This window comes from Oryzias latipes, chromosome 24 (genome assembly GCF_053564925.1).
Source record: "Oryzias latipes strain Hd-rR chromosome 24, Olatipes_Hd-rR_3.1".
Taxonomy (NCBI): Eukaryota; Metazoa; Chordata; class Actinopteri; order Beloniformes; family Adrianichthyidae; genus Oryzias; species Oryzias latipes.
In genome coordinates, this window is record NC_136260.1 from 24,542,745 (window position 1) to 24,567,125 (window position 24,381).

A 24,381-nucleotide genomic window follows, 5' to 3' on the forward strand; every position below is an offset into this window, starting at 1 on the left:
ACACAAATCAAAGATCAGGCTGAGCAGAGCCGGAAACAGCAGATCTCTTTATTCAGAGAATTTAATTTAAATCATTTTTTAAATAGGAAACCAGACAGAGAGCTGCAGACATAACACGCAAAATAATTTACATCAAAAACAGAGCAGATCCACTCAGGATCTGCTCTTCAGAACCTCCTGTGCTTCTGGAGCGTTTCGTCTGCAGTCACATCAAGTCTTCCTTCATTTAGAGAAAAATCAGCCGTACCAAACATTCCCACCTTTCCGGGTTTAAACAGAAACGGCTTCTGTTCCTCAGAGGATCGGTTTCGTTTCATCTCCACCAACAGGAACAGAAATCCAGAACCTAAAAGCAGCAGCCGTCCTCATCCAAACACCTGAAAACACTACAGGGTCCCGCGTCCTGCTGGGTCGTCAGGGAAACGAAGCTCAGCAGAACAACACGACTGTCACGCATGACAACCGCAGGGGGGGGGGGGTACGTGTCATGTGATTGGGGAGGGGGGGTTCCCACACTCACACCGCCATCATTCTAACACTTAAGGCCAGAAATCCTTCAGATGATCCTAAAACCATGACAGGAGCTAAAATCCTGGAGCTTCTCAACATCTGCATGAGGAACACGGATGTTCTGACAGCAGCACACACTTTCCCTTTAGGAGGCCAGAACCGCCGCAGGCCCACCAGGCCGGGGGGAGACACCTGCTCAGCTGACATGACAGCGGCAGATCCAGAAGAACCCGTGATCTCTTCACGGACCTGACCTTCCTCCAGAGCGGCGTTCACACGCTGGACGGCCTCGGAGCGGAGCTGCAGTCTTTGGGAGAAAAAGTTCTGATGCATAAAAGAAAGTCTAAGAAACGGATCAAGTCTGGAGTAAAGCGTCTGAAGAAGCTCCTGGAGGAGACGTTCTTCATCATTTGGACACATTCACTGATAGCAGAGTTCAGGCAGCAGCCATCAGACCCTCAGGAGGTCTTCATCGCTGTCTTCCTCGTCTGCTTTGTGGCGGTTTTTCCCCAACGTGAGGCCAGATGGGGGGGGTTTGCGCCCCTTACTCTTCCCATCCGAGTCTTCCAGGAGGCCGACCAAGTCTTCGTCGCTCTCCTCCTGAAATCAGGACCTCATGAGCTTTTGGACGCAGCAGGACGCTGAGGAAGATGAAGACGCCCCTCACCTGCAGGAAGGGGCTGCGCTGAGGCGCGGAGCTCCGGGACGGCTTGTGGACCCGGACTCCGGGGATGCTCAGCACCTCGTCCTCGCTGTCGTCCTCCTGCTCGTCCATGGAGAACGGCCGAAGAGCGTCGGTGTTCACCCGCTTGGTCCGGACGTGGCCGTTGCTATGGTTACTCCTGTGGTGCGCGGATGCGGAGGAGTCGGGGGCGTCCACCTCCTCCATCAGCCACTCCATCTCCTCCTCTCCTCCTTCCTCATCCGTGTTGACCTGAACGGGAAACGCTGAATGAAGAAAGACCAAAACACCCGACCAACCAGGACATGCATGTCTAGGACTGAAGAGGCTGTGACGCCAACCCCCCCTGCTCCCCGTCCTCCCACCTTGGAGTACTTGTAGGAGAGCTGGTTTCCTCTCCTGCAGCAGCTGGACACCTTCTGCATCACCAGCTCCCTGGAAGACACCAAGGAGCCTTCAGAGATCCTGACCACAAAGCCACCTGCAGGCGTCCGGTCTCACCTCCGCTCCCTCTTGTAGAGCAGCAGCCCCAGCAGACAGACCGTCAGCCCCAGCAGCAGGAGGCCCAGCACCCCCCCCACCGCCTGGCTGCGCTGGGACAGAGCCAGAGACGCGCCGCTGCCGCCGTCGTCGGTCTCCCGTTCAACCGCTCTGTAAGGCAGGTGAGGTGGAGACACCGCTCAGGCCCGGCATGGGGATCAAACCACCGCCTCCACGGATCAGACATTTCTATAACGGCTGCTGGATCGGATCAAATGAGCTCAGATAAGGATTTCCAGGTCCGCCCCGCCCAGAGGCGGAGCTTTCCCTGCAAGGAGGAAGAGTCTGCAGGACTCAAGCCTCCAAACGTGAGAAACATTTAGCTGGAGGACGATCCAGATGGTTTTGGTGTTTCGACTGTCCTTCACTTCAGCTGCTCTTCTCCTTGTTGATTTTTTATCCGTTTGATCTTCATATGAGAATTTACTCATTTCATTTCTAATAAAAAGACTTTTCTTAAAAAGAAGAAAGAAATTTTGTTTCTTCACCAAATCTTTTTCTTGTTTTACGTGGAAGCCTTACTCAGAAACATGCTGAAATGTTACTATCATATATGATGTTAGTGCTGCAGCCGTTCTCTGGAAATGTATACATGTATTCTTTAACAGCCACAGATCCTGCAGAGGAGGATCAGAATAATCCTCATTTCATGGCTCAGCCTGATCCAGGATTCAATCCAAAGATCTGAAATACCACAGAGGCCTTTGATACGAATTAAAGGCCGGCCTGGGTCACCGAGTCCTGATCCCAATCCTCACAATCACATTTGATCGGATCTTCAGACTCCAGAGTCACGGTTAGTGCTGGGGGGCAGACTCACATTAAACCACAGACTGCATCAGTGTGCCACACAAACAGGTACTGGCACTCGTCCGTCTCCAGCATGAACTCGGGGATGCCCACCCCCGCAGACGGGCTGCACTGGAACATGATGGTGGAGGACACCTTTTTGGCCTCTATGCGGCCACATTTGGAATTGGAGGGAATGATGACGTCCAGGTTTCCTCCTGAAACGACATCCAGGGTTTAGAATGTGGCTAAAGCTAGCATGGGGCTGACGCTAGCATGTAGCTGCCGTTAGCATGTAGCTGCCGTTAGCATGTAGCTGACATTAGCATGTAGCTGACACTAGCATGTAGCTGCCATTAGCATGTAGCTGCCATTAGCATGTAGCCAACATAAACACTACTGCGTGCTAACAGCATGTGGTCGCATTAGCATGTAGCTGCCGTTAGCATGTAGCTGACATTAGCATGTAGCTGACACTAGCATGTAGTTGCCATTAGCATGTAGCTGACACTAGCATGTAGCTGCCATTAGCATGTAGCTGCCATTAGCATGTAGCTGCCATTAGCATGTAGCCAACATAAACACTACTGCGTGCTAACAGCATGTGGTTGCATTAGCATGTAGCTGCCGTTTGCATGTAGCTGACACTAGCATGTAGCTGCCATTAGCATGTAGCTGACACTAGCATGTAGCTGACACTAGCATGTAGCTGCCATTAGCATGTAGCCAACATAAACACTACTGCGTGCTAACAGCATGTGGTCGCATTAGCATGTAGCTGCCATTAGCATGTAACTGACACTAGCATGTAGCTGCCGTAAGCATGTAGCTGCCGTTAGCATGTAGCTGCCGTTAGCATGTAGCTGCCGTTAGCATGTAGCTGCCGTTAGCATGTAGCTGCCGTTAGCATGTAGCTGCCGTTAGCATGTAGCTGACGTAAGCATGTAGCTGCCGTTAGCATGTAGCTGACACTAGCATGTAGCTGCCATTAGCATGTAGCTGCCATTAGCATGTAGCCAACATAAACACTACTGCGTGCTAACAGCATGTGGTTGCATTAGCATGTAGCTGCCGTTTGCATGTAGCTGACACTAGCATGTAGCTGCCATTAGCATGTAGCTGACACTAGCATGTAGCTGACACTAGCATGTAGCTGACACTAGCATGTAGCTGCCATTAGCATGTAGCCAACATAAACACTACTGCGTGCTAACAGCATGTGGTCGCATTAGCATGTAGCTGCCATTAGCATGTAACTGACACTAGCATGTAGCTGCCGTAAGCATGTAGCTGCCGTAAGCATGTAGCTGCCGTTAGCATGTAGCTGCCGTTAGCCTGTAGCTGCCGTTAGCCTGTAGCTGCCGTTAGCCTGTAGCTGCCGTTAGCCTGTAGCTGCCGTTAGCCTGTAGCTGCCGTTAGCCTGTAGCTGCCGTTAGCATGTAGCTGCCGTTAGCATGTAGCTGCCGTTAGCATGTAGCTGACACTAGCATGTAGCTGCCATTAGCATGTAGCTGCCATTAGCATGTAGCTGACACTAGCATGTAGCTGCCACTAGCATGTAGCTGCCACTAGCATGTAGCTGACACTAGCATGTAGCTGCCATTAGCATGTAGCTAACAGCATGAAGGCAAATGTATGTTAACACTAGCGCACAGCTACTAGCATGTATCATCAATCTACAGTGTTGCCTCGCTATGCTGCATTTTACCTTTCGATGTCTCACCGTTTCGCGGATTTTTGTTCCAGGAAATTTGGAATCTTTTTTTAAACAGCTCACTGCGTTTTGCGTCCTGATTGGCTGCTGACCTTGTCAATCAATCTCCTCCCTGCTGTGTTTCCATGCGTTCATTTTGGCAGGTTTAAATCAATCGTTGACGGCAATATGATTTTTGTTTTCATTATTTAAAGAGAATACAACAGAACAAAAAAAAGTTCTAAATTTCACAGAAAAAACATGTGAAACAGCGAGAAGGTGAGCCGCCAAACGGCAAGGGATCTCCGTATAGCCCAGAAATGAAAATCACTCTGCTTTAAAACGGGAGCAGTTGTGTGGGATGGTTGTAAAGTGGTCTCATGGCTTGGTTTCATTAAAGGCGCTGTAGTTGTGGAGCGCTGAGGTACCTTGGCTCCGCCTCCATTAAGAGTGAGAGCTGATCATTGGTCCGTCTGCGATGACAGAGCGCGCTCACCTTTGACGTAGTACTGTGCCTCGGTGGAGTTTCCGATCCTGCGCCTGTAGGTGGCGTTCAGCTTGTCCTGGCAGATGTTGGCGCCCTCACAGCTGTACAGGGAGGAGTTGGTGATCCCCGACAGCTGAATGTGGTAGATGTACCGGTCCCCGTTGGGACGGATGTCCCCCGATGCCTGATGGTAGCTGGAGAAAGGAAGAGTGAGTCCAGCGACAGCACGGCGGGTGGGGGCCCAGGTGAGACTGTACCTGAAGTAGACGGCCCCCAGACTCAGACTGGCTCCAGTCTCGGGAACTCGGATGGTCCCGTTGACCATCTTCACCTCCTGCTGCTTCACGGCGCACGCCGAGCGGGTTTCCCAGTGGAAGACGAACAGACAGGACGCCTCGTCCACCCTGCAGCAGCACACACGCACACACACACGCACACACGCCGAGTGTTACCACGAGAAAAACTTCAGGGAGGTTTCTCTTGAAAAAGAAAAGTTGTGTAAATAAAAGTAAAAAAGGCTGTTTTAGTTTCAGGAGCTCTCCACTGAACCACCGCGCAGCTTTGTGCAGGAACGATCACACGAGGAGGTCTGATACCTGACCAGGGAGGGCTGTCCAACCGTGGAGCCACAGGTGAGCTGGATCAGCGCCGAGGCCTTCACCTGGTTCCCGCAGACCTCGTCTCCCGCGGTGTATCTGATGGAGATCTGTTTGTCTGCAGGAGAAGAGAGTTGGAAGGAGCAGAGGAACCAAGTCTGAGCTCTCCTCCACACACTCACCCTCGTAGCTCATCTTCTGAGTGTAGACGCGGCCCAGGGTCTGGTTCAGGCCGCCGGCGGAGCGCCGGCACACACTGGCGTCCTCTGGACAGCCCTTCACGCCACCGTGGATCCCCTGGCACAGGTTGATGAAGTACCTGGAGCCAGAGAACAATCGGGGATTAATCCTGAATCCCTCTGGGATTAACAGATACATCTTTGTCAGACGTAGAATGACATTAACGGGCCTCCTGGGCAGAAAAACATTCATACCTTAAAGAAAACTTACTACCAAAATGATAAATAACACATTAAACTACATAAAAATGCTTCAATGTGTTAAAACCAGAGAAACGTTCTCATAATGTAAAGAGACACAAATTCCTCCGCTGTCTGGATTTAGTGGATCCTTGAATCTGATGACGGATTCCTCCTGATCAACTCAGATGTACAGCCGCTGATCAAAGCCTGACAGGTTTCCAGATCACACGACGGTCTCCATGAGCTCAGGCTGGATCCTCCTTCGTGAGGAAGGCCTCGCTGTCATGGCAGAGGATTCCTGTGTCCTTCGGTTCCTCAGATCTTTCCAGCAGTCTTAAATGACCCTCAGGATCAAAGGATGCAGCACGCGACCCTCTGTGTGCTGCTGGATCGTGATCCTCCTGATGACCCGTCACGAATCAGATAAGCCGCCAGACTCACGAGTATCTTTGGTGTTTGAACCGCCACGGCTTCGTGAGCGACGACAGGCTCCGGAGGTCGAACGTCTGGTGCTTGCTCACTAGCTTGCACTCCATCTTTATTGGGGGACAGACGGCGCTGGTGTCCCACTGAAAATCCGTTGAACAGCCTTTCGTCTCTGCCAGCAGCTGGGGGGAGCCACGGCCCGCCGACCGGTCGCACTTGAAGAAAATGGAGGTCTGACGCTTTGCAGAGACTGAAGCAGAGAAACGGGAGGAAGGAAGGCGTGAAGCAGCACTTCTACACAGCAGGACCAACGCTTTCCTGATTTATTTGACTCTGTTATCGCATTCATGTTTTGCTTTCTAAACGTCCCTGAACGCACCGACCCAGCTGAGCCCCACGTAAACAGAGCGGACTCATTAAAGCAGCTGATGGCGCTCACAGAACCTGACGGTTTCTTCTATCAGCTGTAAAGCTGGCGTGTGGAGATGCACGTGTTAAACTGAAGGTCTGCAGAACGGGTGAAGACGCGTACCTGCCGGGCACTGATCTCCTCCGCCGTACTGCATCAGCAGCGCCTGCTCCTCGTGTCTGAAGTCCATGCTCATGGCTTTGCTGATCCCAAACGAAGTGGCCGACCTGTTGGAACCAGAGCCGCTCACCAGACACACCGCGCTCTGTTTGCACGCCGGGTCTTTCACGGCGCCGCACATGTGGAGGTGGTACGTTCCCGAGCCCGCCGTCACCTGGAGAGGAGGAAGGGAACCGTCAGCGGACACACCTGCAGCGGGAGGGGCTCTGCTGCCGCTGCTGCTCACCGTCACGTCCTCAGAGAGGCTCTGCAGGTCAAAGGTGAACTGGAGCTGCGCGTCGGTCAGCTGACACCCGCTGCTGTTGGTGGCGTCCGGGCAGACTAGCGGCGTTTCCCACTCGAACAAGAAGACGCAGCCCTGTTGCCGCAGCATCTGTGGAGAACCCTGAACGCAGAGAAAAGGCTTAGAAGGGGAAACCGGAGAAACGACCCCACCTCAGTCAGCGCCGACAGACCAGATCAGTGCCCCTCTGGCAGCTGAAGATGATGGTGGAGGTGTAGTTCTGGGCGGGGTCATCTGTGCACGGCGTGGAGCTGCTGTAGGTGATGGACACCTCAGACGTGTCCTTGTTGACCTCTGGGCCTTTGGTGGTTCGGCCGATATCCTGGCAGAGGAACAGCAGCGAGGAACCGTTAATGTCTGCGTTCCATCCCCCGTTTTCTGGACCATCCATTGGCTAAAAGCAGCTTCAGACAATCAAAGTGGTTCTCACCACTGGGGGGCCGTCGACGGGGTCCATGCAGACGGCGGCTCCGGGAGGACAAGCCACTCCAGGGATGGAATTGAGCGGCTGACAGATGTTGATGTAGAAGTCTGTAGAGTTTGCACTTTGACCCACAGCTTCATCTGGAGACAAACAGAAGCCGCCAGGTGAAGCAGGCTCCACCTGTGGGGGGGTTCTGCGGTTCTGTGTGACCGTCAGACCTTCTGCCGTGTAGAACCCAGAGACGTGAATCAGAGGAGTCAGGTCTATCAGGGTGGAGCCGCTATGGACCGAACACGTGACCTGGTGAAGCAAAGGAGCGTGACGTTTGTCTGAACGTCCAGAACTTCAGCAAACTCCAGCAACCCCCCCCCTCAGTGTCTTACTAACAAACCCCACCCCCTCAGCGTCCTACCCGCAAACCCCGCCCCTCACCTATGACCCCCACAAAGCAGCAGAAGTATTTTTTACATTCCTGCCTCCACCAACGGCTGATGCTGCTCTAAGTGAGGCTTCAGGGGTTAAAGGTCAGAGGTTAGAGACTGCAGGCTGAGGTGTTTTTGATGCAGACACCTCAAAGGTCATGACAGCTCTTACCTGCTTTTCACACACCAGGTGTGTGTAGAAGGAGAAGAAATGCGTGCAGGTTTGAGGGTCGGAGCTGATCAGGACCGGTTCTGGGGGGGCTGTGCTCATCTGGGCCGGTCTGTTTTTAAAGCAATAGAACAGATCTGTAGGTGTGACATCACAGCTCCATGCTGCAGAGGGGATTTAAGCCCCGCCCTCTGTGTTTCTCTGAGCCGTCACACCTGCAGATGAAGTGGATGACACTTTTGTGCTTGAGCTCCGGGTTTGCGGCGCACCGGCTCCCCTCGTCGTAGGTCAGCTCCACCTCGCCATCGCGGAACGAAAGCTTCTGGCTCACCTGACCGCCGCTCACAGAATTTCCGGCGTCCAAAAAGCACACAGCTGGAAGCCAAGAAACATCTGATCACAGAGTGAAACCGACAAACATCCAGGATCTTCCGGTTCTTCTCCTTCATGCTTCCTGCTCTGCAAAGGTCTGCTCCTGCAGAGCATTCCTGCCCGTTCCTTTATGGCTCCATCACTTTAATAATAAAATGCATAATTCATCAAAATGTTTGCTTCAAATCCAGAAACTGTTCTTAGAGAACCTCAGCAGACGTTCAAGATCCTTCAGACTGCAGAAATCAGGTTGTTTGACTTTTTCCAATCATTTCCCGTCATGCAGCTGCAGAGGATGTGAAACTGTCAACGACCAGAGTTTAAATAAAGGTTGAACAGGAAAACGGTTCCTGCAGGGGTTCCAACCTCCCTCCTGTCTGCACAGAGCAGAGCTGGAAGCCTCACGGTTCAGCCGTCTGCAGCTGAACGAGTCCAAAAATGACAAGAAAAAGGCAAACGATGGAGGAGAGACGGCGTGACTGAAGTATCAACGCTAGCTAACGCCGTCTAGCTCCCGTTATCTGCAGGGAACTGAAAACGTTCCACCTGGAGACCCTGGAATGCATTTAGGAACGTTTGGGAAGAACTTCCTTCACTTCTTCATCAACCACAGACCAAAAACGGCGTTTTTATCCGGGTAAAACCGTTTCCCAGCATTCATTTTGGCTGCAGGCTGACAGGAAGTCCGCACCCCCGTGGGGGGAAGGGGTGGGCTTTAAGCTGCCGTTTGGTTCCTCACAGGAAGATGGTGGTGTTAACAGAGTTCAGAGGTGGTCCAGAAAAGCCGTTTTCAGTCGAATGATTGACAGAAGTGTTTTATAATTCAGGGCTTTCGTCACCAGCTGGACCTTTGGTTCTCCAGGGAGGTTAGTGATTGACCACACAGCTGAGGAAGAACGTGACCAGCGGCGAGCCGTAGAGTCATGGAAACTCCTGCCGCTGACGCACAAGCGGGTCCTTTTCATCGCCGGCCCTCACCGGGTTCCAGTCGGGTCAATGATCTCGAGGCGGACATCTAAACAGCAGCCAGACGCACCGGCGTCTGAAACACCAACCTGTCTGAGCACAGACACTAAACTGATCCTCAGACCGGACGAGGTCACCCTGACCTCTGACCTCCAGAGGTGTAAGGGAGGTGAGCAGGAGGAACGCACCGCTTCCAGACGGACACGCCGTGTTGTCCACTCCACCACAGACATTCATGTGGATAACACTCTTGTTGGGCTGCGGATCGAAGGGGATTGTGTAAGCGCCCTCCTTCTTCAAGGAGCTCAGGTCAAACAGGTGACCTGTGAGGGGGGGACACAGACGAATGTTCAGGACGTCTGAAGCAGACACTTCCACGCTGCAGCCGTGAGTGAAGGGGGCGGGACCTGTGGTGGGGTTGGTCACTCTGCAGTCGCCGTGTTGGGTGGTGTTCAGAGGACAGGCGGCGGCCGTCAGCCACAGGAAGGTGAAGACGCAGTCCTGGATCTGGGAGATCAGCGTGGGCCGGGAGTCCTGCAGAGAAAGTGGGAAACGTTTTCTCCTCTCCCAAACACTCTGCTGGGGGAGGGGGGCAGAAGAAGACTGGATCCAGTCAGACCCCCCACAACCTCCAACCTGAGCAGGTCAAAGCCTCCAAAAGGTGAAAGCGCTGACATGTTTGTTGTAACAGAACATCTGTGCTCCTGATGGATCGACCCCCCAGCATTCATGCCTCTGATGGGGGAGGGGGGTTCACGCCCTCACCACTCGGTCTTTGTCACACTTGAAGCGGATGATGCTGCTTCTGTTGCGTCTTCCGTCTGGACAGGGCTGTCCGCTGGTGTACTGCAGCTTCAGAACCTTCCCGTCCAGTTGGGGACTGGACTCCACCCGACCCAAACTCAGGAATTTATCTCCGTCCTTCATGCAGGACGCTGCACCAGAGGGACACTTCCACGGGCCTGTGGGTGGAGATCAACACGAGTCATGTCTGCGTGGTCAGAAACGTGAAGCAAAGGTTCCACACTGACCTGCCTGCTGCACCAGAGACCTGCAGACGTTCATGAAGAACCGCCTCTCCGTGCCCTGAGTGGGAAGCTCCGCCTCCCAGTTCCCAGAGTCCAGAGCCAAAGGTGAAAGGTCGTAGGAGCGGCCCTGATCGTCACTGAGGAGCAGAATGAGGCAGCGCTTTGGTCTCGCTCTTTCACACACATGCTGCCCTGCTGCAGGGCTCCTGAGGAGATGTCTGAGACGTCCCATAATGCACCTGCTTCTGTCCCAGCAGTAAAACACTGCCTGTCACTCAAAACCCCAACAAGATTCATTCTTCATTAACGGAGCTTTGGAATCCAAATTGATCTAATGAACATTTTTCTGCCGTTAAGGCGGAGCTGCACAGTGGTGCAGGAGGTTCCTCAGATCCCCCTTTAGGTCCCTGACAGAGTTCTGGATGAAGCAGGTTTGGTTCTGGAGTTCATTCCATGTTTGATCTGAGAGGATCAGGCTGACGATGCTGAAGGAAACGCTCCTGCAGACACGTTTGCTTCATTCCACCTTAAATAACTCTGCCGTCAGAGACACGACAACGGTTTGGATGTGTGTGAAAGAGCGACAAAAAGAAGAATGTTTTCCAGCTTTAACATTTCCCATGACTTCTTCAGTCCTTAACCCCCCCCATCTTAAACCGCTGACCTCTGACCCGCAGGCACACAAACAGGAAGAGCCTCATACTTGTAGGAGCAGCTGATGGTTTTGGCGCAGGCCAGCGCGGTGGGCCAGGTGAACAGGTACGAGCAGTCCGGAGTCTCCTTGATGAACTCCGGTTCTCCCTGAACAAAGGAGGAGGAAGGAGAGTTCAGAGAGAAGAACGTCTGCAGGAGCATCAGAGGAACCAGCGGGTTCAGACTCACGGGCCCCGCGTCAGGGTGGCAGGAGAAGGAGATCAGAGTGGACCTTTGGTAAATCTTGTGGCAGGTCTCTCCGTTGGTGTAGTTCAGGAGAATCTGGTCCCCCACAAACACCAGGTTCTGGTTGGCCATCCCTGCATGGATGCAAACATTAACGCACAGGAGCCTCCCTCCAGTGACCAGCCATCCTTGATGTCTCCATACCTGCAATCTTCTGCCTGTCCCCGTTTACCTGGCAGGAGGACACAGACTCTCCGTGGCTGCACACGTCCTTCTGCAGCGGCCCGCACACGGACAGGTGGTACACGTACTCCTGGCTCCTGATGGGGAAGTCTCTGCCCTTCAGGGAACTCAGGTCAAACTGGAAACCACTTCTGGGGTCCTGAACCTGACAGTTTTCACCTGCAAGGCCAAATTCAGGGGCATTTTTCCCAGATTGTTTCTGTACATCCCATAATGCCTCTGGCACGTGTCTACCTTTGGACCTCCTGATGGGGCAGGCCTCAGACGTTCTCCAGACAAAGACGAATTCACAGCCGTCCTGACGGTCGAACATGGGGGAGCCCTGAAGAAAAAACCTTCCTGGATGAAAGCAGAATCTGAACAGGACCAGAACCATTTCAGAACATAAGGAAAAACCATCAGAAGAAAGATCGGAATCGACACAAAGGTCTCTGGGATCTGGATCAGGATCTGGATCAGAGGCCGTTGGATTGCACACAGACCAGTGTAAATCCACGATGCTAGAAGTTTGTTTTCATCCAGGAAAGACTGACAGCAGGTCGAGATTTTCCAGGGAATGTTGGGTCGTCTACAGTGAAATGTTGGATTCTACACTTGATTGGTTTCAAAACCGTTTTTAAATAATAATGAATTTACCGCCAGATGTCTGCTTTTATATTTACATTTGGTTTTCAAAAGGAAATCGTCATTTTTAAAGTCCAATCTGTCTAAAACATGAATTGTTGAAAATCATTTCATAAAACCATTAAAATAAGCAGCAAACTACCAGAATGGGTTGAATACTGTCCTCTAACACGATAAGGTCAGAAGGCTCTAAAACTACCAACTCTACCTGTTAATCCTCCACTGACACAGTAAAGAGCTCCAAACCATCTTCAGACTCTAAAAACTCACTGGACTGTCGTCACACTGGAAGATGATGCGCGTGGAGTAGCGGGACGCCGCGCCGCACTGATCTCCGTTCTGGTACACGATGCTGATGGCGCCGTCCTCCGCCATCTGCGGCATCGACTGCACGTATCCCAGGTTGACACTTCTCCCGTGGATCAGACCGCAGGCGCCCAGAGGACCCACTGCAGAGAGAAGAGCTGCTTTTAACACAACACACACATTTTCACACGCAAAAACAAGAAACACTGACAAATACTTTACATCATTTCATTTAAAGTGGCTTTAAAATAAAACAGTTTATAGAGAATCTAAATGAATTACATGAAAAGAATTTCCTTTTTCATGCATTTATGACTATAACCGATTTGGAAAATACCATCTGGATTGAGACACAGTAGGTTTATTTGACTGAAGTCCATCTGCGGACAACAAACGTGATGTCATCAACACGGATCAGTCCATCATTCCAGTCCTTTGAATAAAGTCATGTGACCATCCAGGGTCTAGAATGTTCTAAGAATGTTCCCTTTGGATTCTCTGGATGTGGAAAAACAACAGTGGTGAACTTTAGGAAACTACCATGTGAATGGATTTGACATTCATTCTAGTTTACTTGTTGGTTTGGACACAGATTTCATTAACTTGATGATCTGGAAGAAATCCAAGAATCTGGAAAACTGTTCAGTAGCAGGAATTTCTGTCCAGGAAGTTTGGATGAAGATGATCTGGATCCACTTTAGGTTCAGAGGATCTGGATCCACTTTAGGTCAGAGGATCTGGATCCACTTTAGGTTCAGAGGATCTGGATCCACTTTAGGTTCAGAAGATCTGGATCCACTTTAGGGCAGAAGATCTGGATCCACTTTAGGGCAGAAGATCTGGATCCACTTTAGGGCAGAAGATCTGGATCCACTTTAGGGCAGAAGATCTGGATCCAATCGGATCCTTCAGAATGAACAAATGTTGCCTATGAATCGGATCTTCATCCACAGACTGATCTGGATGGAAACGCTAAAACGAATCGTTACCCCCCCCCGTTCTGAGGTCATCAGTCAGAACCAGAAACCCAGAGTTTCATTGTTCTGATGTTCATCAGAACGTTCTGGATCAGCTCATCTCTGTTCTAGGTTAGATCACAGGTCCGTTACGTTTTTTCCCTCTCCTGACCTGGACAGTCCTTCAGGGCTGGGAGGGGTTTGCAGACGTTGATGTAAAAGCGGCGTCCCGCCCCCGCGTCCGTATCCATGGGGATCCACGGGCTGTCCTCTTCGTCCCGGATCAGGCGGCTCAGGTCGTACTCGTTCCCGAGAGCATCTAGAGGACAAATGTGGGATTGCATGAGACGTTCTGGTTGTTGGTGGGGGACGTGACCCCGTGACCCCAGAGTTCTGACCTGAAATGCTGCAGTCTACGGGGGCCGGCGTGCAGGCCAGCGCCGTGTAGAAGCTGAAGACGGCGTCGTGGGTGGTGCGGCCACCCATCGTACTCATCTCCTCTCGTAACAGCTCCAGAGGGTTGGGGTGGGGGTTCGGGTCGCACACAAAGTTTATGGTGAAGGTGTCCCGCGTACCTGTGGGGGGGTCAGAATGAAGCTTCCATCTTGGTGAGGTCTGCGTTTCATGGCCTCACAGTTCAGTACCTGTACTTTCAACCAGCGGCCCCCGATACGTTAGCTTCAGTTTGCCATCGGTGGAGTACTGGAGGGTCTTGGTGACCCCCACCGGACTGACAGGCTTTCCGCTGTCCAGCTCACAGCCCGCCATCCCCTCCCCACATCCGGGAGCATCTGAGCAGATGTTCAACTGCGAGACAGAGAGCATGGCTGAAGATCTGCAAGAACCTTACGAAGGCTTGTCAGAGCTGTGGGCGGGACAAGCTCACCAGGAAGTCTTTGCCGTTGGCGCTGGCGTTGTAGCCGGTCTTGGAGGCCAGAAGCTGCAGGTTGTACTCAAAGCCGGTGTTGGGGTCGACCACAGAGCAGGTCTGAAACCACAAACCCATCAGTGTCTCTGCTCTCCACTCCAGGTTTGGAAACAGCAGCTCTCACCTGGTTTTTGTCCTCGGTGGTCCGGATGGCGCAGGCTGCTTGGGTCTCCCATATGAAGGTGGAAGTGCAGTTCTGGGTGGACTCGAATCGAGGCGGCATGGACTACGCAGACAGCAGCAGAGACACGCCCACTTCAGACACAGACAGCACGGCGTCCGCCCATCAGGTGACGTCACTCACCAGCGATCCTCTGGAGCAGATCAGGTGGATGCGCGTGGTGTAGGACAGCTTCAGGCCCTCGGACGTGCACGCCGACCCGTCCGTGAACTCCAGCAGCAGCCGGTCCCGCCCCTCGATTACCGGGCCTTTCTTGGAGACCCCCATGTTGCTGACAGAGACCACCTCCTTTGGAGAACCCTGAGGATCAGGAAGAAGCAGATCGGATTTTCAGCATTTCTGCAAACGTTTAAGAAAACGTCAGTTTTCCTGTCGCGTAAAAAGTCAAATTGAATTTTGAAGTTTTCTTTGCAGCTCGTTTGTGAATCTCTTCAGAAATGAAGAAAATCCACTGAGAAACATCCAACACGTTTTCCAGGCGCTGCTGGATCACCGAAGCACCTGAGCGCCCCCTGCTGGGCCCATAGAGGCACCGGTCTGGATTCGGATCACCTGCTGGGTCACGTATGTCATCTCGCAGACAGACGCCTCGCGGTCGCAGCCGACCACGGGGACGATGGCGCGGCAGATGTTGATGTAGTAACTCTTCCGGCTCTGAGGGTCAGACAGGTCCATGGCCAGCCAGTTCCTGGTGGAGCGGGACAGGCTGCAGGAGACAGCAGGAGGTCAGGGAGGACCAGGAGGCCAGGGAGGAGGTGTTGCAGGGAACAGCTGTTACCTGGACAGGTCATACTGATCCAGCGTTCTGGGGTCCGTCACCAGACACTGGTGAGACCTTTCAGGACATGCCAGTGACGTATACCAGTGGAAGTTGTAGGTGTAGTTGTCCTCCACCTGTGTGGATGCAGCACAGAACATCAGCGCACCGACAGGAGTCCGAGGAGCTCCAGAACAGGTGCAGAGAAAAGGTCCAACCTGAAAGTCGGGCTTTCCCAGCCCAGCTTCAGGGTCACAGAGGAAGGAGATGAGGGTGGACCTGCCAGTGTGCTCCTTGTTGTTGTACTGAGAGCCGTTCCTGTAGGTCAGCTGTATCAGCCCATCGTAGTAGGACAGACGGGAGTTTGCTTCTCCGAGGCTCCAGGAGCTGAGGAGCAGAGGAGCAGAGTGACCGCAGGAGCTCATAGACGTTCAGGGAAAATGGGAGCGTCGCTCACCTTTTCTCCACCTGGCAGGCTCCGGCCCCGTCAGGACACGAGTTTGTCTTGACCGGGCCGCACACATTGATGAGGTAGGTGTATGTGCCGTCGGTCAGGTTGTAGAAACCGCCGTCAGGTTTGGAGAGTGGAGACAAATCAAAGGAGAACCCTGTGGAGCAGAAGGAGCAGGTTCAGATGGACTCCAGGTTGTTGGTAGGGGCGTGCGATTACCTGGACTTTCTGACACCAGTAAAGCCTGTAACGGTGGCATCTTCCTGACTACAGAGGAAAAACCTTTGACTTTTTTAAATCCACAGAAAACTTTAATTCCCAGAGCCCCGCCCCTTTACATTTAGGAACAGCCCCAGACAACCTCTGTAGAAACCAAAAGGAGTTTGTTCAGGAGTCTGCAGTTTGTCCTCTACAGAGGACACGTGTTGTTGACATGCAGCTCCACCCATAAAGCAGGAGGAGGTTTAGCTGAGTAAACCACCAAATATGATGGTAACACCAAACCCCAGCCTCATCAGCGGTCTGTAATTATTTGGATTTAGGAACGCAGACGTGGATCAGACCACTAGCCTTTGAAAGACATGCTAGCATGGTGTTTCAGGAAACGCGTCCAGTCTGTTCAGACGTTTGAGGCACAAAAAAATGTCCATTATGACCCCAGGAGCTTCAAGATTGGCAAAAACTCAAACTAGTTCATCCGTGAACTGATGGTTCCTCTGAACGCCAGCCAAAGACCGGCGCTTTAAAGTTATTATGAGGCTAAAGACATGATGTCCATGCAAACGGAGAGACAAAGCTTCAATGCGCCTTCATGAAAATGCTCAGGTAAAGTCTCCTGTCTATCTGGTGGTCGTTCTACATATTTCAGATTCCCCCGTTTCAGCAGGTGAGTGTTTGAGGGGCGTGTTCGTACCGGCCTGGGGGTCCCCCACCCTGCAGGAATCCCCCTGAGTCTTGGACAGGATGCAGGCTGCAGCCGTAAACCACTCCAACTCGTAGAAACACTCGTCTGATGAGACGCTGACGAGGACAGGAGGACTCTCAACGGCTCCTGCAGGAAACGCCAGAAACAAAGGGGGGGGGTCACCACGAGGAGCGCCAAGCGCCAGAATTAGGAGGTTGATTCCAGGAGAACAGCAACGACTAAAGGACGGCTCTCCGTCTCACTCACCGGGTTTACATCGGAGGGTCAGAATACTTTGGATCTTCCTCTTGTCGGGACACGGACTGCCGTCGGTGTACACCAGTCTGATGTCATCTCCTGAGCGGGTTTTGGAGGGGGGTGAGAGGAAGCTGCCGAGGCTGATGCTCTTGTTGTTCTTGTCTAAATGACAGTCATGAGTATTAGAACCCCTGGTTGCTCTGCCAGAACTTCTAAAGGAGATGCTGGAAGGCGTGAACGCACCCACAGCGCAGATGGAAGCGTCTTCAGGACACGCCGCCGCCCCCCCTGCTCGGATCACCTTATGGCAGACGTTCAGGAAGTAGTGGGAGCTGGATTTAGTCGATTTTGCGTCTTTCACTTCCCAGTTCTGGCTGGAATCTGACTCTGAACCCGAACAGACAACAGTCATCTCAGCAGGAGGCGGAGGAGGGCTGATGCCAACAACCGATGACGGAGCTCACCTGGGTATCTGGTGAGGGGGGAGAGGTCGTAGTGTTTTCTGCCGTCAGTGACGCGGCACAGCAGGTCCTCCTCCTCCCTGACGCAGGCGAAGGCCGTCTCCCAGTTGAAGTAATACGTGCAGTCCGTCTCCCCAGCAAAGACGGGATTGCCCTTTCCAGAGCCGGCTGCAGAAACATCAGAGGAATTGTCCGAATCATCTTCTGACCCGATTCCTGCAGTCTGCCAACAATTCCTCTTCCTCTGATGAGGGGGAGGATGGAAGCTTTCACTTTCATCCAACTGATTTCATGAAATGGGAATCTTCCAGGAAAGTTCATGACGGGATCACGGAAACACAGAAACTTCACAACGATCCCATCTCAACTCACTGGCGTTCTTGCTGCACTGGAAGTTGATGATGGTCATTCTCTGGAAGCCGGAGGAGCAGCTGGTGCCTCCTGGATAGATCAGAGTCAGATCTCCATCCGAGTACCTGCAGAGAAGAAAAAAACACACAGGGGGGGGGGGGGTTCAGACCAGCAAGGAGAGGAAGGAGTTCAGGAAACGAGGGACAGCTCCGGATTAACATCTGATCAGCATAATCTGAGGAGGACTTGAAAGTCTCCTCTGGATCCGGTCTAACAACCAGAGTCTGAGGGTTTTCATTCATCCAGGCCACGTTAGTCTGGATTTAGGTATTCTGGGTTCCATCAGGCGTCACTCTAAAGTGATGACATTTATCCGTAAAAACAAGCATCTCCGTTCCGTCAGTCCCACCAGGTTGGAGTCAGACCTGAGATCTGCAGCGTCACAGAGCTGCAGTTTCAGTCTGAGCCAGAAAGAAAATGGGATGAATGTTATGTTCATTTGAAGCTCATGACTACACCAAAAAAGAACCGTATATGTAAACATGTCCTGAGTCCAAACATCCATCACAAAACAACTACACTGACGGATGGGGTGTTGGAGGAAACAGAGACTGGTCCTACCGCAGGGTCTGGTTCTGGAATCTTCCAGCCACTTTGCTCACGGAGGAGGACGTCTTCACCTGGCAGGAGGACACAAACTGGTCGTCGCCACATTCATCTGTAGCTACTTTCCCGCAGATGTTCAGGTAGAAGATGTAGCTGTCCGGGCCGCCGCTGGTTCCAGAGTGGGCGTGGTACTGCTGTTCTCCAGCTACATGGAGGAACAGAGGATTTCAGAAGGTTTTCCTGAAGCTCCGGCCTTTAGGCTGATGGTAAAGATAGAGGTTCCCTCCTCCATCCTGCTGCTGAAGCACAGCTTCACAAACCCCTTTCAGAATAAAAGCATCTTCGAGGAACCAGATGTGCATGTGAAAGGCCTGCGTACCGGTGGTGGTGAGCGGCGTCAGGTCGATGGAGATGTCGTGCTGCTTGCCGGTCAGTCTGCAGCTGTTGCTCTCCAGGTAGTCCCGGTGACAGGCGTACTCCGTCACCCACTCCACCTCGTAACGGCAGTTCTGGTTGGACGTCATCTTGGGGGGGCTGCCCTGTAACCAGACCCCACATGAAGTTAACCATCATCTGCAGGGGTGAAGCCACGCCCACAGTGGCGTACCACACGTCTTCTTGAAGGACAGATGAAGGTGATGGTGACGGCAGGAGCGTGTTCCCCGCATCTGGAGGGAGGGGTGGAGCCTTCTCCTAAAGCGTACTGCAGCCTGAGGCTGGAACAGAGAAGACGAAGAACAGATCAGCTCCGTTTGAGGGAAACAACGTTCACAAGTCTACCACCGTTCTCCAAACCATCTCACACGCTTTTGAAACCATGACGCCGGATCAGGTCCAGGAATCATCGCCACAGTCCGGATTCCATTTAAGATCTATTCTAAAAAGACTCGAACCCCAGACCCAGCAGCATATGTTGAACTCTCAGAGGAACACCACAGTTCCCTCCACTGAAAACAGGACCAAGGCCTCACCTGTCGCTGTTCACGTGCTCCAGCTGCCCGGCGGGAAGGCCCATGCTGAAGGAGCCCTCGCCGGTGACGAGGCAGGCCGCCGAGCCCTCTGGACACGGCTTATCCGTGCTGTCTGGAAGCAGGACAGTGACGGGACTTAAAGAACAGGAACCTTCAGAGAACCTTCAGGCAGGTTTCAGCAGGAACCTACAGATGCTTCTGCAGACATTGATGTAGAAGTCGAAGCCGTCATCGCCGTCGTCCACCAGGTATCCGTCTTTCAGTTTGATCAGAGGACTGAGGTCATGCTTCTTCCCGTCAGAGTCAAAGATGTAACACGGGACCTGCAGACAGAGGAGTGCCGCTGCGTCAGCGTCACGTGGGGTCGTTGAGGTCACGTCAAATGCCTCATGGTCTCTGTGGGAGGGGGTAGCATGGGGGGCAGTTCATTCCTCCGTTACCAACCTCTTTGTGGGGCTTGAACTTGTCTTTCTTGCAGGCGGTGTAGGTCTTCCATTCAAAGTAATGAACACACTGAGAGAAGGCAACGAACTCCGGAGACCCCTGAAACGCAAAGGACAGGAGAGCTGAAAACACACCTGAGACGTCAGGTGACCAAGACGCTACAGGTGACCCACACAGAGTTTCAGTTTTACCACATGTTGTACTTCTGACATTTACTAGTAAAAAAGTAAATTCTGAATAGAAACCTAACGGTGATCTTTTTTTTGAATTGCATTGATTTGTTTTTTACATTTATGCACCATTTCGCAGAACAGTTCCGTCATAAATGTTTATTAGATGTTTATTAACATCTGAAGGACTTGTGGAAATAGATACATTTATTTTGAAAAGATTCCACATCAGCAGAATCTCAGTCCACCTGTTTAGATTAGCTGCTGCATGATGGACAGACCACATTCAAATCAAACTATTCAGTCCATCAGTCAGTTTCTGAATTCATCCTTTTTCTGTAGAAAGGAAAGACTTTAGCTTAAAACTAAACTCAAAACTTTCTGACTCAACAGGAAACCATCAGTTCTTAGAAATGTAACCACAGACAGACCCACACTCTGCTAAGGTGGAGGTGGAGTTTCCATCTTAGTATGGGATGAGTGTTAAAGTATGCCCCCCCCCCCCCACACACACACACACACACTATTACTGAACCTCTGGCTCCAGCAATGAGACAGCAGAAAATAAAACTCCCATCATTAAATCAGTCTCTATGCAGATGACGTGACTTTTTCTACAAAATTCTATTAGGAAAACAGCTACAAATTCTCCTCTCTCAGACTGCATTTACCTGGAACAAGTCAGTTTTGTCCGGACTGTAATGCAGACACAGTGCTTTACCAGTCAAACAGCATGGAATTCAGATCTCTCTCAGATGTATCTGAGCTGGAGCAGCTAAACTACACTTCAGGACGATCTAACCCACCGGCTCAACCGGCCTCTGTCCCTCATGAGCAAAGCAGCTGCAGTGAAAATAAAAGTTCTGCCAAAGATTAACTCTCTCTTCTCAATGATTTCCACACTAAAGGTTAACACATCTGACTCAGCTTCTTCTGGAACAATAAACCACTAAGATTTAGTTTAAAGACTTTAAAATCTGGGAAAAAAACTGTCCCTAACCTTACCAACTGCTGTCCCAACAACAAAATCCAGTACATCTTAAAATAACCCAGAAACTGTTCCGTGGCTGGATTTGGAGCAGAAAGATCAACCTGTCAGATCTGTCATTTATCAACAATAGAAAACCAATAGAAGCACCATTTTAACAGCCTGCTGGGAATTTCTCGGACTCTACTTTAACCGAGCAGAGAACATAAAAAGCATCCAGGATGTGGACCTGGGGACGCCAAAGAAGAAACATCTGGAGGTCCCTGAATGTTCTCCAACACCCCCAGAACACTCAAAAGCTTCCTCAGGACAGATCTTTGCTTCCTTGTGTCTGTTTCTGGAACTCAAACCCTTCATTCTGACTGGAGAACTGCCTCCTGGTTCTGATGATCTGGGTCAGAAGCAGCAGCCCTGCCCCACTGAAGCTCCACCGTGACCTTCTCCAGCCCCGCAGTCTTTGTGCTGCAGGAGGTCACATGTTTGTGCATGGAGTCATGTGAAACGCCTCCAACACGGAGAAGCAGCAGGAGGAGCCAGCGTGAAGAACCAATCACTGCCGACTCACAGCGTGTTGTGAAATCACGAGTCATGTTTCTCACCAGGGTCGTCCCGCACTGGAAGCTGATGCTGGTCCGGATGTTGCTGCCGCCGTCGGGACATTTCAGGGTGCTGTTGAAGTCCAGGACGGAGCCAGAGGGCCTCTCCTGGGACCGGTCACCTGGACGGCGTGAAAACAGACAAACACGGGGCGTGAACACGCGGCCCGCGTGAACACGCGGGGCGTGAACACGCGGGGCGTGAACACGCGGCCCGCGTGAACACGCGGGGCGTGAACACGGGCATGAACACACGGGCATGAACACACGAGCAGACCGCAGCGGGTAACCTGAACTCACCGACTGACTGGGCCGTGGCGCCCCTAAGGTTCTGAGCGCACACTGCAGCGTTGGGCCCACAGCTGGTTGGTTCTGACGACGGGCAGAGACTCAGAGTGTATTTCACCTTCTCATCCTGGTCCATCGCCTCCCATTTGTAACTGCAACACAAAGAGAAAGAGCAGAGCCCGGTTTACAAACCCAGTCCAGATCCAGAACCTCAGGATGATGTCCATGAATGTGGACGCCTCTCAGAGGAAATGCAGCGCTAACTTCCTGTCGTACTGACATAACAGGAGCGTGAACTGATGAAGCCCTGAAGACGCCGCTCATGGCCGCACATCAAACCGTGTTCTGGTACCAAAAGCAGATCCAGAACACGAAGTCCTCCTCCCATCTCTGTCATTTTTAATCGGTTTAGCAAAGCGGGTTAAGAGAAGAAAAACTGATTCTTTCTGTGACATTAGACACCCGAATCCCAATCTGTCAGATTCGGTTTTAAAACGTGAATTAAACCGATTCCTCGGTTCTGGATCTGATCAGATTCAATGGTATCAGATTTCATTAATATTTTCAAACTGAATTCTTTTCAGAAACATTTACTTTATCTTTGATCCGAAGGTTTGATTTGAAACCGGAAGTTCTGTTTTCATCGCTGTCTGTGGGTTAAACGCGCACGCGCAATGAGTTTGTGTGTTTTTGCCTCGCGATCAATGATACGGTTAGCATTAGCGGCTAACAGCGGGAACTGTAATATTAGTAGTTAGCTATGTTAGTTTCCTTTCAACGACATTTGGTTTATTTAAGCCATTAGATTGTAAAGATGGTTTTCTGACACGCAAACAAAAGAGGCAGACGTCTGTCCGTCTGTCATGATGACGGCGGTCTGAGTGACGCGGTTAGCTAGCAGCACTTCTGCTAGACGTTCCAGAAAACACGGAAATGTCTGGTTCCGCGCCAGACGGAACGAGAAACGGGTTTAAATTAAGGCATGTGTAAAGAACGGAGCTGCCGAAAGGACAGCGACAGAACCGAACCGACAGAACCCCCATCCCACCAAACCGACCGAATTCCCCAGAACTGTCTTGACCTAAATCCGACAAAATAGACCAACAGAGACTGACTGGAGTCCTGAACGGAGCGATGTGCCTGCAGCGGGTCCGCCAGGTGTGCTTGCTCACCTGCAGAGGTCCTGGTACCAGAGGTCCTCCTCAGCTGCGAACCGAACCGGCAGAAAGCCCAAACACGCCGCGAACCACAGAACCAGCGTCACGGAGCCTTGGCGGGAACGTGTGAGCCCAAACGACATGATCGCTGTTCGGACTGGATCCGGACTAAGACGACATGATACCCAGCTGGACCGAGTCAGCAGGAAGTGAGCGGCACGTGACAGACCGTCACATGATCCATGACACGGGGGAGGGGTAAAACTTTATTTAAAACAGGAAAAGGAACAGAGACAGTTTTTTTATTAAGCAAACACAGTTTGGGTGTTTTGAAGACAACAGGACACACTTTGCTTAATTTAACTTTTTATATTAGACCCATATTATATTCTACGAGGGAGTATTAGGGCCACCAAAAAAAAGGGAAATTACGTGTTTTTATCTCGTAAATTAACTTTTTTTTTGGTGGCCCTAAACTCCGTCGTAATATTCATACGTTAAGTTGAACATTGAACTATTTTAATGCCTGCCTCTCCTTGTCTGATCCGTCACCTTTGTGTCTTTGAGATTTGTTTTTATTTTTCTCACTGTGTGCATGTTTTATGTATTTTAAATGACTGTTTATTGTCCATTTTCTTTAAATGTATTAAATTGATGCTTTGAGGTTTTTAGGTTGACGATTTGAACACCTGTCCTGGGACGACAGATGAAAAACAGCCTTTGGGCTGATTCTGGCTCCTACAGCCATGCGTTGAATGTGCACTGTCCCTGTTAAATAAAGAAATGAATGAATAAACACAGGATTCCAATGACAAACCTGTGTGTCAAGATTTATTTGTGAAATAAAAAATAGGCTAAATTAAATGAAAAATCAGAGAATTTAAAGGTTTTAAAAACTTGAAAATAGCAATAAGAATAATTAGTGAGTCACTTTTGTCTCCACATCTTTTTAGGTTTGTGATCATTAGAAATATGCTTTGTAATTTAGTTGATCATGTTTCTCTCTCTTTAAATTCAATTCAACTCAGTTTGACTCATTTAGCCCAATATCACAACACAGATGTCTTAACCAATCTCACTAATTGTACAAAACATGACATCAGTTCTAGAATACAGTAGCTGATTGATAAATTACACTAAACTAAACATCCATGCCCTTAGAGCCTCCGTCAGGAAAAACTCCTAAGAGAGCAGAGACCAGCCAACTGGAATCTGGAATCACTGCTCCGGAGGGGAAAGAGGGACAATGTCTGAATCCCACTGCACCAAACAGAACTAAATGAGAAAGAAATAATCAAGAATAGAGGAGAGTAGAAGTAGATGAGAGTAGAGGACAGAACCCCAGTGCTCCATACTTTCCCAGCTTCAACTTCTAGCAGCAACTAATTGTGATTAAGTGTAATTCAACCATGTTAATAGTAAGCTGCATGCACTATGGTACTGATAGCAGATGCTGAGAATAAT

The 24,381-nt window shown here is 51.1% G+C and overlaps 1 protein-coding gene across 1 annotated transcript; it reads right to left on the minus strand.

Moving 5' to 3' along the window:
- Nucleotides 1–28: 28 nt before the first annotated feature.
- Nucleotides 29–23,156, minus strand: igf2r (insulin-like growth factor 2 receptor). Its single transcript, XM_011493154.4, has 50 exons — nucleotides 22,933–23,156; nucleotides 21,773–21,912; nucleotides 21,476–21,594; nucleotides 19,719–19,817; nucleotides 19,465–19,597; nucleotides 19,275–19,386; nucleotides 18,911–19,019; nucleotides 18,683–18,842; nucleotides 18,319–18,508; nucleotides 17,719–17,822; nucleotides 17,350–17,514; nucleotides 17,129–17,272; nucleotides 16,895–17,047; nucleotides 16,637–16,774; nucleotides 15,730–15,880; nucleotides 15,491–15,659; nucleotides 15,294–15,409; nucleotides 15,068–15,221; nucleotides 14,639–14,815; nucleotides 14,459–14,560; nucleotides 14,293–14,394; nucleotides 14,051–14,213; nucleotides 13,805–13,981; nucleotides 13,579–13,725; nucleotides 12,415–12,593; nucleotides 11,755–11,842; nucleotides 11,482–11,679; nucleotides 11,281–11,411; nucleotides 11,102–11,199; nucleotides 10,402–10,535; nucleotides 10,136–10,332; nucleotides 9,778–9,904; nucleotides 9,559–9,693; nucleotides 8,248–8,407; nucleotides 8,036–8,144; nucleotides 7,660–7,741; nucleotides 7,448–7,581; nucleotides 7,190–7,339; nucleotides 6,961–7,119; nucleotides 6,678–6,888; nucleotides 6,161–6,395; nucleotides 5,480–5,616; nucleotides 5,298–5,415; nucleotides 4,959–5,105; nucleotides 4,711–4,895; nucleotides 2,553–2,739; nucleotides 1,694–1,843; nucleotides 1,558–1,627; nucleotides 1,178–1,444; nucleotides 29–1,110 (listed from the first exon to the last, which is right to left on the minus strand). Exons 1-50 carry the CDS (start codon nucleotides 23,058–23,060, stop codon nucleotides 961–963), a joined length of 7,290 nt encoding a protein of 2,429 aa, XP_011491456.3. The 5' UTR covers nucleotides 23,061–23,156; the 3' UTR covers nucleotides 29–960.
- Nucleotides 23,157–24,381: the final 1,225 nt, after the last annotated feature.

Excerpts from the sequence above, each read along its gene's own strand:
- igf2r (XM_011493154.4), bottom strand. The coding sequence starts at position 23,060 with ATGTCGTTTGGGCTCACACGTTCCCGCCAAGGCTCCGTGACGCTGGTT. Across the intron at positions 19,020-19,274 it reads GAGCACGTGAACAGCGACAG|CCTCAGGCTGCAGTACGCTT; the intron begins GTGAGGCCTTGG and ends TCTCTGTTCCAG. Across the intron at positions 6,396-6,677 it reads AGGAGATCAGTGCCCGGCAG|TCTCTGCAAAGCGTCAGACC; the intron begins GTACGCGTCTTC and ends TCTCTGCTTCAG.